Genomic DNA, 15,831 nt, shown 5'->3' on the forward strand with positions numbered 1-15,831 from the left:
TCAGTTAACAGTATATTTTTGGTTCATCCTAGAGGAAAAAACAGTATATTTTCAATTCCTAGAGGGAAAAAATCATATTTCACTAAGTTTTCCTTTTGACATTGATTTAATATATCCTTTTGATATTTTGATATTGAATTATTTCATCATTTTCTGTCATAGAACCATGATAGGGAAAAAAAACCTTTTATCTCCACTCCAAATTGGTATACATTTTCTTACTCCCTGGTAAATCACAGAGACTGTTTCCTTTACATATATATGATGATCTTTCTGACCCATAAACCAAAGCATTCAGCAAAATGTGTAATTCCACCCCTTTTCCATTTAATGAGGGTGACCTTGGTATATACAGAGACTGGATGCTTTCAGCAGCCATTTTCCCCAGCTTTTAGTCACAAATAATGGAAGCTACAGAAGGCTTCGTATGATTACCAATGGCTCCTCTAGGTTGATACAGCATGCTGATGGCTTCAATAAAAACTACAGTGAGAATGATTCTCAGAAATCATCTATAGCCAAAGCACAGGGAGAGCTTGTTCCAAGGATAGCCCAACAGAGAAAGATGAAGAGATTCCTTTCAAAGAGGTAGACAAAGATGTCCTGGGTATCTTTCATCTTTCTGTCTTGCTGAAGGATGCAAATAGAACTGTGTACTTATTTCAAAGACTGTTTGGATTCCTGGGAAGAGGGCAAAATAAGATTCATAGTAGTTTCTTGCAGCAAATCACATTTTTTATTTTTATTTTTTGAAGCACTGGGGCTCTTTTGTTGTCATATAAATATCTAAAATGAATGTTGGTTCTCTGCTCATAAATAGAAATTCTGACTTTGGTTTCAGCATGTTTACTTACTACATTATTTCCTTAACTAGGATGAACTTCTGAGCAAATGATGAAAAGTTCATTGGTGATTGATGAAAAGCAAAGTTCTTTTGGAATAAGTCTAGCAATTCACCTACTTAAAGTTTTAAAAAATGTTTCTGTTCAAATGCCATTATTCCAGATCTTTATAACTCTGGCCACACAGGAGTATGTATGAAATGGATTCTTAATTGTTACTGGAATGAGAGAGAATGCATATACCAACATAAATGGGTAAAATTCAGCTGATCTTACATTCCAATTGTATCTATTATAGCACTTGCCCTTTTTTTGACTGGATTATTAGTTTTTTAGTAATTGAGTTGTCCATGTGGGGTGTTAACATGTCAGGTGTATGATGTACAAATATTTACTACTATTCAATAAGCCCTCTTTCATTCAGTTTTAGAAGTTACCTTCCTTTTATCTATTATCTTAGAGTGTATTTTAGTAAAGCTGCACATTTATGTGTATTTTTACTTCTCAAAATTTCTTCTTTCTGAAATCATTTTCTATAGTATCAAACTCCCTAAATTAAATTGCTTTTTTTTTATTTTTTCCAAACTTGAGCTTGAAATTATCCATTGAGCATAGAAATTTTAGCCCAGGATTATATCTTTTAGTACTTTGAAGACATTATTCGTTATCTTCTAACTTCTATTGTTGTTATCAAGAATTTTTGTAGGTGATTTGATTTTGTAGAGATAGGAACTGTTTGCTACCCCTGAAATTTTTCTCTTTGTGTTTCAAAGTGTCACTAATAGTTATATAGATATAAATATTGTCTTACCCTGGAAATCACATTCCCTTTATATTAAACTTTATAAATAAGTTCTTGGAAATCTCAAATATTTCATTGCTTCTTTACTTTCTCAATCCTCTGTTTCTTCCCTATCAAGTTTTCTCCTTTTTTAAAAAAATATTTTTTTAAAGTGTCATTGTATTTGATTTAGGGGAATAGGTTCACACCTCCTAGGTTATGTTACCATACTTATACTGCATAATCAATATTTTTCTTTTAATTTTTGGTTAATTAGAACAGAGAATTATTTCTTGTGAAATAACTTCTGGTCTCCATTGTGAAGAATTTGTAATGCAGAAGAGATTTATTAATCATGGTTCATTTGATCATGATTGATTTAAATTACAGTAACAGAGAATCTTAAAATTACCAGCAGATTAACAAAGTACAAACATTTATTTCTTCCTCATGTAAACATTCAGAATTTCATGACTCAGGACTAGAAAACTGACTTAGCTTCTCTGGGACTTACACTCCCCTCTATGCCACATTCAGTCTTTTCCTTTAGACAAGATGGCGTCTGTGTTCCAGAAGACAAGATGGAGGAAAGAACAAGCAGAAGATGCAAAAAAAAAAAAAAAAAAAATTGTGCCTGTAATATGTTGTAGAGGATTCTAAGAACTGCCAAGTGAACACTTTTCTATCCGTGGCTCAAGTTTAGTCACACAGACACAGTAAGGACATGGAAGGATATTATTGTACACAATGGGAAAGTATTTCTTAGTGCTGCACAATTCCTCAGAGTAGACACTCTTCTAGTCTGATGAAACAGGATATGAATTTTTGGAAAACATTTTGAAAATGAGATCAAATGTTGTCTTTAACTTCCAAAGAACGATGTTCTCAAAAAGCAAAGATGGCATTGGAACATACTCAGGTGTCTTTATGATGGTTTTCCAAGTTCATCAAAAATACTGTTTTGATGAACAGAAACTGCCCTGCCTCAGTTTCATTTCAGCACATTTTAGATGCCAGTGAGACATTTCGGGAAGAAATCAAGTGAACATCTCAAAGCTTCTCTGTCTGTAGACAGCTTTTCTTGATTAGAGATTGGTTAGGAATCACACACAAGTCAGCAGCGCTGTCTGTACGACAGTCACACAGCAGGCGTCTAGCTCCTGCAGAGGTGGTAAGTTCTTAAGTAAACAGCAATTAGTTTTACAAGCATGAGACTAAGGGTACTTTAGCACTCATTGAATTTAAATCCAGGGACATGAAGCCTTTCTTGTAAATGTCAGATGCCTTTCATTAGGCAGTGTCCTGTTCCATGCAAGCACACATTATGATGTTTCACCAGCTACCATTTAAAAGTTGGCGGTCACACCACACTTATTTCCCACACTTATTTCCCAGTTTCTTTCTGAGAATACTTTAAGTTCACTTGCTGCTAGGATTTCAGTATTTACCTGAATTCTTCTCCTAAATGTCTATATATTGAATGCTCTATAAAAGCCTGAAGTAGATTAAATAGGAGAAAGGTAAACATCAGATGCAGTCATTTGCAAAAATCTTCAAAGCTCTGAAAGATTTTCTGTCACAGAAAGCACAACTGCATTTAAACTGTTCTTTTTTTTTTTTTAAGATTTATTTGTGCATACAGAACTGGGGTACAGGCCAGAGGCTCAGAGGTGGTGAGAGGCTTCACCAGAGACAGAGTAGGGAACAGAACAGGCAGAGCGACGAAGTACACTGCTGAGGGGAGCAGCGGGTGAGTTCAGGAGAGGTCTGCCACACCATGTGGTCACCTCCCAGGGCAGGCGGGAATCGAACTCATGCAGAAGCGGCTTTAGATTCTCAGTGCTGTGCTTTAACCCACTGCACCACCAGGGAGGGCCCCATTTAAACTGTTCTTAATCAGAAAAACTGGTTTGTGTTGATCCTGGTTGGTGTTGCAACAAATTGTGAAGGCATTATTATTTTTTACAATTTCACTTATGCTTTTCAACATGTTGGCCAGGGTAGCTGGTAACTATAAGAAAATACTTGTTTCAGATGATCCCTAGATGGATATCAGACCAATGAGATTGCAAAGTTTTGTGGAATTTGCTAAATTCCTCACACTTGTGTGGAATAAGTGATTTTCTTATACCACTATCATATTGAGATGCTGATATCATTCAAAATTTGGGGATAGCTGTACAGACATGGTGAAATAAGAATATGTGAAAATGGAATATTTGAAATCACAAGGAATTTTCTAGCTGGGTCTATAAAGGGTTAGATCTGGTTATTTCTATAAGGCCTATCTCTAGAGTGTTTTCTACAACATAGTAGAATAGGAAAAAGACATAATTATTGCCTATCTCAGCTATGTAATGATCCATTCTTTCAACAGATGTTTTCATGAGTATGTACTCTGTCTGATAATGTGGAATAAAATACAGATGAGTAAGACATAGTATCTAACTTAAAGAAGTTTGAGCTATTTCGAGAAAAGCATGCAGAGTGCCTCCCTGGTGGTACAAGGAGTTAAAGCATAGCAGGGTGATGCAATCCTCAGCCACTGTGGCACAAGTTCCATCCCCAACCAGGCAGGTAACCCACATGGCACGGCAGACCTCTCCTGTCTTTCCTGCTGCTCCCCTCAGCAGTGTACTTCAGTCAGTCTACCTGTTCTGTTCCTCACACTGTCTCTGGTGAATCTTCTCACCCCCATACCTCTGGCCTGTACCCCAGGTCTTGTACTCATAAATAAATAAAATATTTAAAGAAAATGTGTTCACAATTTCACTTATGCTTTTTCATTTGTTTCTTTCTCACAAGGGATCTCATCTCACAAGGGATCTCACAAGAGACAGAAAACAGGGAATAATCTTCCTAGGCTGCCATTGTTAGTGAAAGGAAGCTTCAACCTCTCAGATTCTGTGTTGCTTCATATGAGATCAGGAACTACTTACAGATACTTGGGCTTTTACTGTTAGCCTAAAAATGCAGATTAAGAGTTAGTTGAGCATTTAATTGAGATTAAAGAATTAGAATTTGGGTACATAGTTTAGGTCTTTGTGATCAGGATGTCCTACCAGTTTCAAACAGGGATTCTGCCTGACTCAAGCCAAGGGTTCACTGGTCTTCCACCATGATAATTTCAGTCCTATTTTAAAATGTTCTACTTATATTTGTTTTTCACAATGCCAATTCTTCTGAAATGTAAACTGTGAGGTGGGGCTCAAAAAGTGGTAAAAAAATTTATCTAAGACCTCATATTCTAAGAGGAAGAATTATTTTGCTGCCAAATGAATTTATGAAATGAATCTTTACTGACCTTTATGTGGCCTGATGCTTGACCTTTGGGATATAAGTAAGAAGGAAAAAATAATAATCCCTTTCCTTCCTGGGCTAACACATCCTAGTAAGGGTGATATAAATAAGAAAATGAACAAATAACTATAATTTTAGTTTTGTGTGTGTGTGTGTGTGTGTGTGTGTGTGCTATTTGCTAGGAACACACTCACACATGATGAGTTGATCATGTTTTTTTTTTTTTTTAAACATTTACTTATGCATATGACAAATGGGTGCAAGCCAGAGGTGCAGGGGTTGAGAGGGTTCACCACCAGAGACAATGGGGAGCACGGAACAGAACAGGTGAATCTACTGAAAGACACTGCTGAGGGGAGCAGTGGGTGGAACGGGAAGGGTCTGCCACACCATGTGGGTCAGCTCCCTGGCTGGAACTCGTGCTGCTGTGGCTGGGGATAGCTTCATAGTGCTGTGCTTTAGTGCATTTCGCCACCAGGAAGGGCCCATGATGAGTTTATTGCATTGAATATCTCATGCTGTGGAAACTTAATGGGCTTTCAATGGGGCTGTTACATGATTTGGGGAATATTCTCCAAGTGTAGTTTTTCTCTGGTTTTGGTGTTTTCTGAAAGTGAGGGTGATTCTATAATTAATGATTAAACTAGTTTTTCCACCAGGAGGTGGAGAAATGGAGCTGAGTGAAAGAGTCTTTAGTAAAGATTCAACAGCCACTCAAATTATGTGGGAAAGGAGGATGTTTGATCATTTCTGTGGTTTACAGTGATCTTGTCTTTGTGTTTGCTCAGACATAATTATAAAAATGGATTTGTTTGTTTTTTTGCCACCCTAGTTAAAAGAAACCTGTCTGAAGTTTGATTTCTATGAAACTGTTTAACAGAACTTTGTGGTTTAGTTGTTAGTGTCAGGCCAGCCCCAGCTAATGGCTGTCAGAGGGTACTTTTCTTTCTGTTTTTATTTTTTATTAAAGCCCCAGGGGAAATTCTGGAAGGAAGTTTTATGGTTTTTGGGACATGGCGAGGGAGGGCCAAGTCGCACGGTTCTTCCCACAGTGGCTTTGCGGTTCCTGGAGACGGTTATGAGCCATCTCAGGCGCCTTGTTCCCCATCAACGGCACTTAACGTTCCTTGACGCTGTGCACCGGGAACTTGCTAAAGCCACTGGGCTGCATGTGCTTTGCTTTCTTGCTGCTTCTATATACGAAAGTTGGGCACCAAGCCCAAGCCCTGAGCATCTGCGTTCACTGTCATACGCGCCCTGGGCTTCCGCCAGTTAATTTTGACACATCAGATTTGACAGGTGCTGCACTGATCTCTTCACTTCCTCCCCTCCCCTCTCCTTTCCTCTCCTCCCCTCCTTTCTTTCTATGTTTTTTTCAATATTTCTTTCTTTAAGCCTACACGAGCTGGGATGTAGGCCAGGTGCATGGGGAGGGTGAGAGGCTTCACCAGCGACAGAGCTGGGAGCAGAACAGGCAAATTTTATTCAAAGTATAGAAAGACATTTTGGGGTCTTGAGAAGGAATATGTGGTATAATCCAATTAATATTTTAAAAAGGTTTCTTTGTGCATGTAGATGGATACAAATGTCAGTAGAAAAATTAAAAATTTAAAAGTAATGCTACTTTTAAATCCTATTGAGTAGCATTTCGCCTAGGGGAGGGGCAATCTCAGCAAAAAGACTCCTTGATTCTAGAGCAAGACAAGTCTTGTACCTTCCCCGGTTGCAGGCAGAGAAGAGACATCTTCACACATCCTTAGGAAGTTAGTGCTACTGGAGTATGCAAAGGCCATAAGGGCTAAGTGAGAGCATAGTGTGGTCATAAAGGAAATTTATGAGGAGCTATTTTAAATATTCTTCTTACCTTAAAAATACTCTCATTTGGGAAAGCTTAATCCACAAAGTTAAAAATAAAACTGTCATATACTGGATCAGCAAGTTGGAAAAAGTTCACAAAGGGTAGCTTTTCTACTAGAAGTATATCTGCAGAGAAACGCAGTGTGATGGTTTCTTAGTTTTTTATTAGCTATTAATTTCATTGAGCAGAAAAGTAAGTTCAGCTGAAGGTTAATCATTAAGATCCACATAATTAATGATTATCATTTATTCTTTTATAATGGTCTTATTGTCTTACTCTTATCTGAGAGCTGCATAAATGAGTCTTGGAAAAGAGCAAGTATGACTCTCAATGTAATAAAACATGCAAGTAGTAAAAGAGATGTTATTTCATTATTTTGCATCGATAATATCAGAATAGATTTTGCTATAGGATTGTTTTATAATCCCTTATGATTTGGTTTAATTTACCAAGTATTTGACAGTTTAAACAACCCATTAAATATTTGGAAAGCTACAAAACACTCTACATGGGACTTAATATCTACTCCAATTACACACAACACATCATGCTCAAGATCTAGATTTATTTGAAAACATTTAGTTCAATTCATGTTAATACAGAAAAAATCACATCCAATAAACCATAGTTGTAGAGGAGACAAAATAACTGCCACATTTCTACACACATCCATTTGATATTTAATTAAAAGATGATAAACCACAATCACATGTAAATAAAACATTTATCCACTCAGTAGTAGTAAGAGCCCCTTTTGAGAATGTAGGGCCTTCTGGGTTTATTCTCATACAGCTGCCGTTTCAGAATATAAGGGATTTTTCTCTTTATAACATCTTCCTTTTCATTTTTGTTATTTTCAATGTCAAGAACATCTTCCTGCATTACCTGCAAAAAAAGACATAATATGTATGAAGCTCATACATGAAATCTCCCATTTCCATTTTTTTTTTCATTTTTTATTCTGATAATAAGACATATATGGATGTAACATAATGAGGTTCAAAACACTTAAGTGTTTCGCCCAAGGACAAATGGCTTTCAATTAGCTGAGATAGAAGGATTTTTTTTTTAAAGACTCCTTTCTGTTCTTATTTCATCATGCTAGCTGTCTTTGTATAAAATTCTTTAAGACCATGAACTAATTCTAATTGAAGATTTCCTATTAGACCCTTGTATATTTTTTAGGTTTCTATATAATATAAAAAGACAAAAATGCAATGAAACTGTTATAGGTCCTAATAAATACAGAATTTTATTTCAGGAAAACAAGTTTGATCTCAGAGGTCAAGTAGACTTTATATTCAATCACTTATTTGACATAAAAGCAATTCTAAAGATTTATTACTAAATCAGAGAGGAATATTTGCTTTATCTTACTCAGTTGTAGAAATTAACATATGCGATAGCTCTACTTAAATGGTAAAGTCACATTAGGTTGTGATGTTTTAATAATTGTAAGCAAATTCAAATTTAGTAGTTCAGGAGAGTTAATCTCCAGTTAGAATCTTGCCTAATAGCTTATTGAACATAGCCCATTATACAATTATTTCCAATTTTTCTGATAATGCTGTTCCAATAACACTGATGTAAAATTTTCAGTTAGCATAAAATATTTAGGGACTCTTTCCAGAATTTTGTATATAATATACATGAAATTTTAAAAAGTACTCAAGAATTGCATTATAAGAAGTTTTGGCATCACTTTTATTTTGATAGTAAACTTTTAAATTATAATACATAAGCATTGAATCTATCACTAAGTACTTTGTTTCTACCCACAACCATTCAATTTCTGAGAAGGTAAAACAGCTGTCAGACTCCAGTTTCCTAACCTTTTGTTTCTTTTTGTGTATAATATATAAGTACCTGTACTATGTTCTGAATGACATTATCATTTTATTTTCAATCACTTAATCCCTTTTAAAATAATAGGACTTAAAATCACTGTGCACCTAATATGTCTATATCATGATTTAATGAGGGCTTTTATCCTAGCTAAACTGATTATTTCCTTATACTAAAATCGGTACTTTTCACTTTATATTAGCTTAAACAATATTTTAAAGACTAAGCCAACTGGCTGAAATTGGAATTAAAGGATGAAAAATCCAGTAAGTAAAATCAAAATTAATGTTTCTTGTTTTTTCTCTACAAAACATCATTTTTTTTGTTTATAAATTAGAATAAATACTAGAGGTTCTGCTCTACATTTTCTGTTTTCTATAAGGTATACCTATTTATAATGTGGAAATTTTTCTGAGAATATCCCTCTTTTCTCTTTTGATTCCTCAAATTGATGCAAGAGATATTTGCAAGAAAATAGGCTAGTTCAATTTCATGTGCATAGTGCTTCCAAGATATGAAAACACTAAATGATTCAAAACCACATTTCTGTAACTGGAAATTATCAATATGTCATATTGGCTTATTGTGGGGCAACGAATTCTGAAACCCAACAATAGTCAGTTACTGAGGTTGTTATATTAGCTAGGAAAGCTCTTCAGATCCTTACTGTTGGTATTAAGCCCAAAACATAAAAACTTAAGTAAATTTCTCTTAAAGGTGAATCTGAAAGAGATGTTAACTTTTTTTTAGAGAAATGTTCTTGTTTTCTTCCTTTTATTCTTTAAGGAAATTTCACTTCTCTTTCCCTTCTCCAAAGAGACATTTCTAAAACAAAGGTGGTGTGACACTAATTAAAAATTGAACAATACTCGTTATGCAGTCCTTTGTTGACATTCTGTATAGTGGAATTTGACTGTCCTGGCTGTGGTGGCCCTGGGATCAATGGCTAAGGATACCTGAAATCTACACTTTTAGGGGCCTCCCTGGAGACACAGGGGTTAAGTCTCAGTGCTATCATCTCTTCAGCTTGAGTTCAACCCTGAGCTTGGGAGATACCCACATGGTACAGCAGGCCTCTTTTGTCTCTCCCACTGCTCCCTTCAGCAGTGTATTTCAGTAGATGTACCTATTCTGCTCCCCACTCTGTCTCTGCTTAATCCTCTCATATCACCCCTACTCCCAGCTCTGATCATCTAGCCACAGTCCTGTTCTCCTATGCATAAATAAATTTTTAAAAATCTACACACTTAATTGAAGTGGGAGCACACACAAACACAATGTATGTATGTATGCAGAGAATTTGTGTAATATATTATTTGCATAATCTATTCAAAGACAAAAGTAACCTTTTGGCCTTTTGTTTTTGTTTATAGACAAACACATAGAAAATGTTTCAAAGAAAGTATTTTTGATTTCCCTAAACTATGTAGGTACTCTACAACTCCCAAATATTACTTAAGCACTTCATTCATTTAAATACACTAAAATATGCTTATCATATTTGCCGTAAGATATGTCCCCTTTTAACGTTGAGGAAAGAATATTTTGCTATTCTCCAAATATTTGAAGGACACCTTGAAGTCCCAATGTTAACCTCACCACATTTTATTCTTATTTACTATTTTCGGTTTTTCCTATTATGAAAATCAAGACACAATTTAAATAAAATTAAAACTAGTGTAAACAATGATTATATTTTGTTTTAGTCTTACCTCCCAGTGTTGAAAAGCTCTGCTGTGACAGATTTTTTGGATCTGGTAGACCGTCAGCATTGCTTCCAAGCTGAAGTCATCTAAGGCAACGGGTAATTTCCTTCTTGTAATAAGCTGCTCTTCACGAAACTCTCCTGTTTCCTCAGTTTGGCTGTTCAAGTTATTAATAAGGCTGCAAACATTTAGCAGGGTCACTTTCCAAGTGGGAGCATTTGCTTTACTGATCTGGAATATAGCAAAAAACAGATACTGCAATTAACAATTTATATTGTATCAGTAAAAAACGAATTTCTACTGTGTTAAGTAGTTACATTTTAGAGTGAAATTGTTACTCAAGTCTAGTACATACACTGTAATTAATTCAGTAGCTTCATATCACAAAATTAAATAGCACCAAAACCTCACATCCTTTATTCAAAAGATGCAATATAATTATATTCACATACTCATGTCTGTATAGATACATGAACAAAGCAAAAAACAAAAACAGGAATAATAGGTCATGTATGTATACACCACAGATGAAAATATTAAAAATGCCACTCTCTATTACCATTTAATTTAGTGTCTAGTGGAGCAGGGACTAAGATGACATTAATAGATTTGGACAATTACAGTGGTGTCACACCAGTAATAAAAACATTCCACAGGTTAATAATCATCACTAGCAGTATCACAGTAGACCAATTTATTTATTTACAATTTATAATATTTTCTAGAACTACCACTTTTATCTAATAAATTCATGTCTAAAACCATTCTTACTAAACAACTTCTGACATGCCAACAATAACCAAGGAGAAAGCATAAGAACATACAATAAACAAAATATGAAATAGTAAAAATTAGCAGAACTTTCAAGGTGGGCATAGATGAGGAAAGCATAAACTTTTTTCCTAAAGGTAATAAAGAAAAGATGTGAATGGCCACAAAGTCAAGATAGGAAAATTCATTAACAGTATCAGGTATTATACACAAAACCAACTCAAATGGATTACAGAATTAAATATAATACCTGACAAGAAACACACAGAAGAAAACAAAGGCAATATTTACTTTTATGTGATAAAAGTAAATTTAATAATTCCTGATATGAAACCCGGTTAATTATGATAGAATTCAGTTTCAAGTCATTAAACTTTTTTAGATCTAGGCAGTCATACACTGTGCAAATATATATGTACTCACATTTCTCCAAATTGTCTTAAGGAATACAGTTTAAAAATTTATCTTTGGGGGGTCCTCCCTGGTGGCCCAACGGCTTAAAGCGTAACACTACTAAGCTATCAGCAGCCGCTGCAGCATGAGCTTGATCCCTGGCCAGGGAGGTGACCCACATGGCGCAGCAGACCTCTCCCACTTGTCTGTCCCACTGCTCCCCTCAGTAGTGTATTTCAGTACATCAGCCTGTTCTGCTCCCTGCTGTCTCTGGTGAATCCCCACACCCCTAGTACCTCTGGCCTGTGCCCCTGTTCTTATATACATAAATAAATCAATCTTTAAAAAATTACCTTTGTTAGTTTTCCAATAATAATGCCGTCTCTCCCTCCCACCCCCTGCCGTCCCTGGGGAAATATCAAAATAGTTTCTCTCACAGCCATTACAGACATAATTCCACTTACATACTACAGGTTGCTACACCAAGAATGTGCTTGGCCAATAGAAAAATCTACAGTGGTAGAGCGTAAGTTGGAATATCGCTTGAAAAATCAGATGGACATTTTAAGCATTTCCTTTCTTACCACATCTGTTGTTCCTTAGCTATGGTGCCAGAATGCTCTGGCAGTGATTGTACCAGGTGACGGCCTCACCTCGTGATCTGTTTTTCTTTGAGAAAAATCTTTTGGTTGTGAACCCTGTACTCTAACCCTACAGTTCGGTATATACTGACTGACTCACGCTGGGTAAATCAGTGTTGCACAACAGCAAGTGTAATCTGGTGTATTTTTTTTTGATGATTTTCTTACATTATAAAATTATAATAATAATGTAATTATTCCGTCCATTATTATGATTTGGCTATTATTTGATTTCTCCCGTCAGGTGTTGTCCTGATAGTTCTCCCATTCCCTCAGCCCCGATGGCCCCTCTCTCTGTCCCTAGGCTCTTCTCTCCCCAGTTTTAACCCTTTCTTCTTGCTCTTTCCTGATGTGTGTCTCAGGCCACATGCATGGAGCTGGAAGGGGTTATATGTGGAATAGAGAGAAATCAAACAAAAGTTAGGAAAAGGATAATCTGGTATCTTCTGGAGCTTTATTCCTGTGTACAGGCTGTGGTCTAGGAGACTTGCTTCAAAGCCTTGAGAGAGGAATGATAGGGTTTGGTATACAAAGCTTTACTTGGTTTAGTGGAGACAATGCGCAGACAGAAATGCCATTTCTGTTATTCAAAAAAAAAATCAAGCATGGATTTAATGTGAATTACATTAATTAGAAATTGTGATCTCTAACCCCCACATTTAAAAATAAGGAGGCAAGTAGTGTTAACTAACCCGCTTATTTAAGTGCAAGTAGTTCATAAGTCACAGTGGCAGTTTCTGTTTGCTTGTCTATACTCTTTACCTTTCTTTTACCACCTTTTTTCATGGATTGTCATGAACTTTCATTTTTAATTTAGGAGCTCCATTTTACTTTCACCAATGCAATAAAAAAAGTAAAAATGTCAGTTTTCATTTTTGTGTTTAACCTGAGGCCATTCTACTGCTCCCCATATATAATGTAATAATAGAAATGGAAACAAGATTTCTGTAAATACATTTCTCTGTCCACATAAATAATATGTGGCTACTTAATTAAAGTTGCAATATAATGATTGATCTTTACCATAATGTCTTTCCCTGTCACATCCACATCTTCAACTCCTTTGAACTTAAGGAAAGTTTCCCCAAGAAGGAAATGCCACCCAATGAACTTTTCAGTCTCCATGGTAAGTTATTAGCATAGGAAAAGGATGCCATGCTTATGATGAGAGTTCACCTGTACTTCAATCTTGGCTAAAGGAAAGAAAAAGATACCTTTGATGTGTGCATATTGGTCAATAAATCTTCTTCTAACGCCTTCATTTCCTCTTCTGAATCTGAGTAAAATTAAAACCACATGTTTACTATATGATCACATACACATATATAATCATGTAACGTAGAGATTTTAGATAAATCTAAAAGAAAATTGTCTTAGAGACTTACTACTTTTCCTGTTTATTCTCCCTCACTGGTATTTAAAGCAAATGATGATAATTTCCTTTTACTCTTACAGGCAAGTAAAATAATTGAAGCAATTTTAAGAAAAGGAGCACAGGGCAATGTACCAAGGGAGATAGTGATCTTTTGGAGTTGTTTAATATCTGAATCTCAGTTTTAAAAAATATGATTATGTCAGGTAAATAGTGATTTCACCAAATACTACACAGTTTAATTTTTTACCAATAACAGTTTACATATGTAGAAATATGCACATAGATATTTAAAACCAATATAATAAAAAGATGTACACACAAGACCTTTTGAAGACAAAAACCAAGGAAATTGGTTATTGAAGATTTTGAATAAGAAACAAACTTATTTAACTTGAGATGTCATTTTACAAAACATATTTAAAGAGAATTGTTTATCTTAAACAAGAATTTGGGATTATGTGTATTTAGCAATTTTATTCCAGGAAATTATTCTAGTAAAGGAAGAGTTGTTATTGACATACATACAATGTATTAAAAATGAATTCCTGATTTTTTTAAAAAATAATATCCTGTCCAGCTTCTAAGAATGAATATTTCACAGGGGAAAGTGTTTTTTTTAAACAAATACTATAAAGTAATATGAAGTTATAGAACACCATAATCACTGATCTATGTGAAACAAAGCAAAAGTTAAAATGACTGTGTTTCTCATTGCCTTACAAACTCTCATTAAAAAAGACATGATACATTTGCAGGAACCATTGGTTAAAATTTATCTAGAAAGTAAATTATACCTGCAATCTTTATTTCCTACTTTCTATGGAACCAATCTGTTTTTTAAAAATAAGACGAATTCTACTTGTCATTTGTAAAAAGTATATAGTAAAATCCCATAAATTTTGACTTATCACATCACTTAACAACCAAAGTATTCCATTAGTAATGCAGCTTTCCTCACATTCTCAAAATACACCTTTAATCTTTTATAATTTAGATAAATCATAGTTGTAGAAGTCACTTACCTAGTAGAAAATTTTCAGTTAGAAATTAAAGATCTTTTTATAATTATAAAAACATTTTACTAAATACATTATGTGCTGATAGATTTAATTTCATCATCATCAAAAAAATCACAGCATGAATCTCATAATTATAAAACATAAAAGCATTAAAGCAAGTTAACTGATTCTTGTACTTATTCCATGTTTCTTTAGTTATATGGTTTCTTATCACATGCAAAATACTATCATATTGGACACGTCACTAACAGATGTCAACTTTCAACTATATTTTATATCAAATGAAAGAGCATGCAAAAAAATTAACAGTATGCCTGCTTGTTAGTCTATTAAATATGTTTTCAAGAGGATTTGGAATATTTCTGAATTTTTCTAGAAATAATTTTCTATGAAAAATGCTCCATGCATTTATTCAACAAAAAACAATTTTCACTTGTTATCCTAACACACAGTTAAAAAGTTACTGCCTTCTAAGAGAATGACTGAGGATGAGATAAAGCATTTAAATAGAATGAAATTTAATTGTGGGTTTCCACTTCATCTGTCCTTGCATGACAGAGACCAGCTTAAAATTAAGCTTTTTGTGTGCGTTCAGTTAATTTTTTTCCCCAGTGATTTCCTTCCAAAGGGGATCATGAAGTTTTCATTGAAATCCCTTTTGTTATTTTTCAAACATAAAGAGGAAAATAAATCTCTCCATTCTTATAATCACAAAGAAAAAGAAAACATTCAGTTGCAAATACAGAATAAGGAGAAAATATTCTCCCTGGATGTATTAATGTAACAACATACTGGGGGGGAAAGGAACAAGAAATCACTTCAGGGACTTATGAAATGCAGCTGAGCTTACCTGTGCACAGACTCCAGGAGCTGAACGCCAGGAGCATCATGCATACCAGCTGGGTTTTCATTCCTGCTATCATCTCTGCGAACCTTCTAAAAAGCCAAGTTCAGACAGGCCAGAGTCACACTAAAGGGGACTCTCTCCAGTGCTTCCTCTGGTTTTCAGCTGACTCAAAGTGGCTGTACTATGAGGGATGCTCTGGCCAGTCCCAATATATCTATGGTGGAGGATGATGTCACAAGTACACAGGGATTATCTTCAGATGCGCCCTCCCTTCATCTTTACTTCCTCCTCCTCCCCCACTTCCTCCTCCCCCCCCACTTCCTCCTCCCCTTTTCTTTTGTCCCTCACTTTCCTCCCCCACTTCTGAACCTGGAGTGAAAGTGACATCTTTCTGAATAGCTGCTGCCGCTGCTGCCTCTCTGGATTTCTGACGCACACAGGAGTCATTGAAAA

The 15,831-nt window shown here is 35.2% G+C and overlaps 1 protein-coding gene across 1 annotated transcript; it reads right to left on the reverse strand.

The window, feature by feature from the left end:
• Positions 1-7,340: 7,340 nt before the first annotated feature.
• NTS (neurotensin) lies at positions 7,341-15,563 on the reverse strand. Its single transcript, XM_004675839.1, has 4 exons — positions 15,382-15,563; positions 13,352-13,413; positions 10,339-10,563; positions 7,341-7,666 (listed from the first exon to the last, which is right to left on the reverse strand). The coding sequence occupies exons 1-4, from the start codon at positions 15,452-15,454 to the stop codon at positions 7,514-7,516; spliced, it is 513 nt and encodes a 170-aa protein (XP_004675896.1). The 5' UTR covers positions 15,455-15,563; the 3' UTR covers positions 7,341-7,513.
• Positions 15,564-15,831: the final 268 nt, after the last annotated feature.

This window comes from Condylura cristata, unplaced genomic scaffold (genome assembly GCF_000260355.1).
Source record: "Condylura cristata isolate star-nosed mole 26May11 unplaced genomic scaffold, ConCri1.0 scaffold00004, whole genome shotgun sequence".
Lineage (NCBI taxonomy): Eukaryota > Metazoa > Chordata > Mammalia > Eulipotyphla > Talpidae > Condylura > Condylura cristata.

Coding starts and splice junctions, on each gene's coding strand:
- NTS (XM_004675839.1), bottom strand. CDS start 15,454: ATGATAGCAGGAATGAAAACCCAGCTGGTATGCATGATGCTCCTGGCG. Junction 10,564..13,351: donor CCAATATGCACACATCAAAG/GTATCTTTTTCT, acceptor GCTATATTCCAG/ATCAGTAAAGCAAATGCTCC. Junction 7,667..10,338: donor GAGCTTTTCAACACTGGGAG/GTAAGACTAAAA, acceptor CTTTTTTTGCAG/GTAATGCAGGAAGATGTTCT.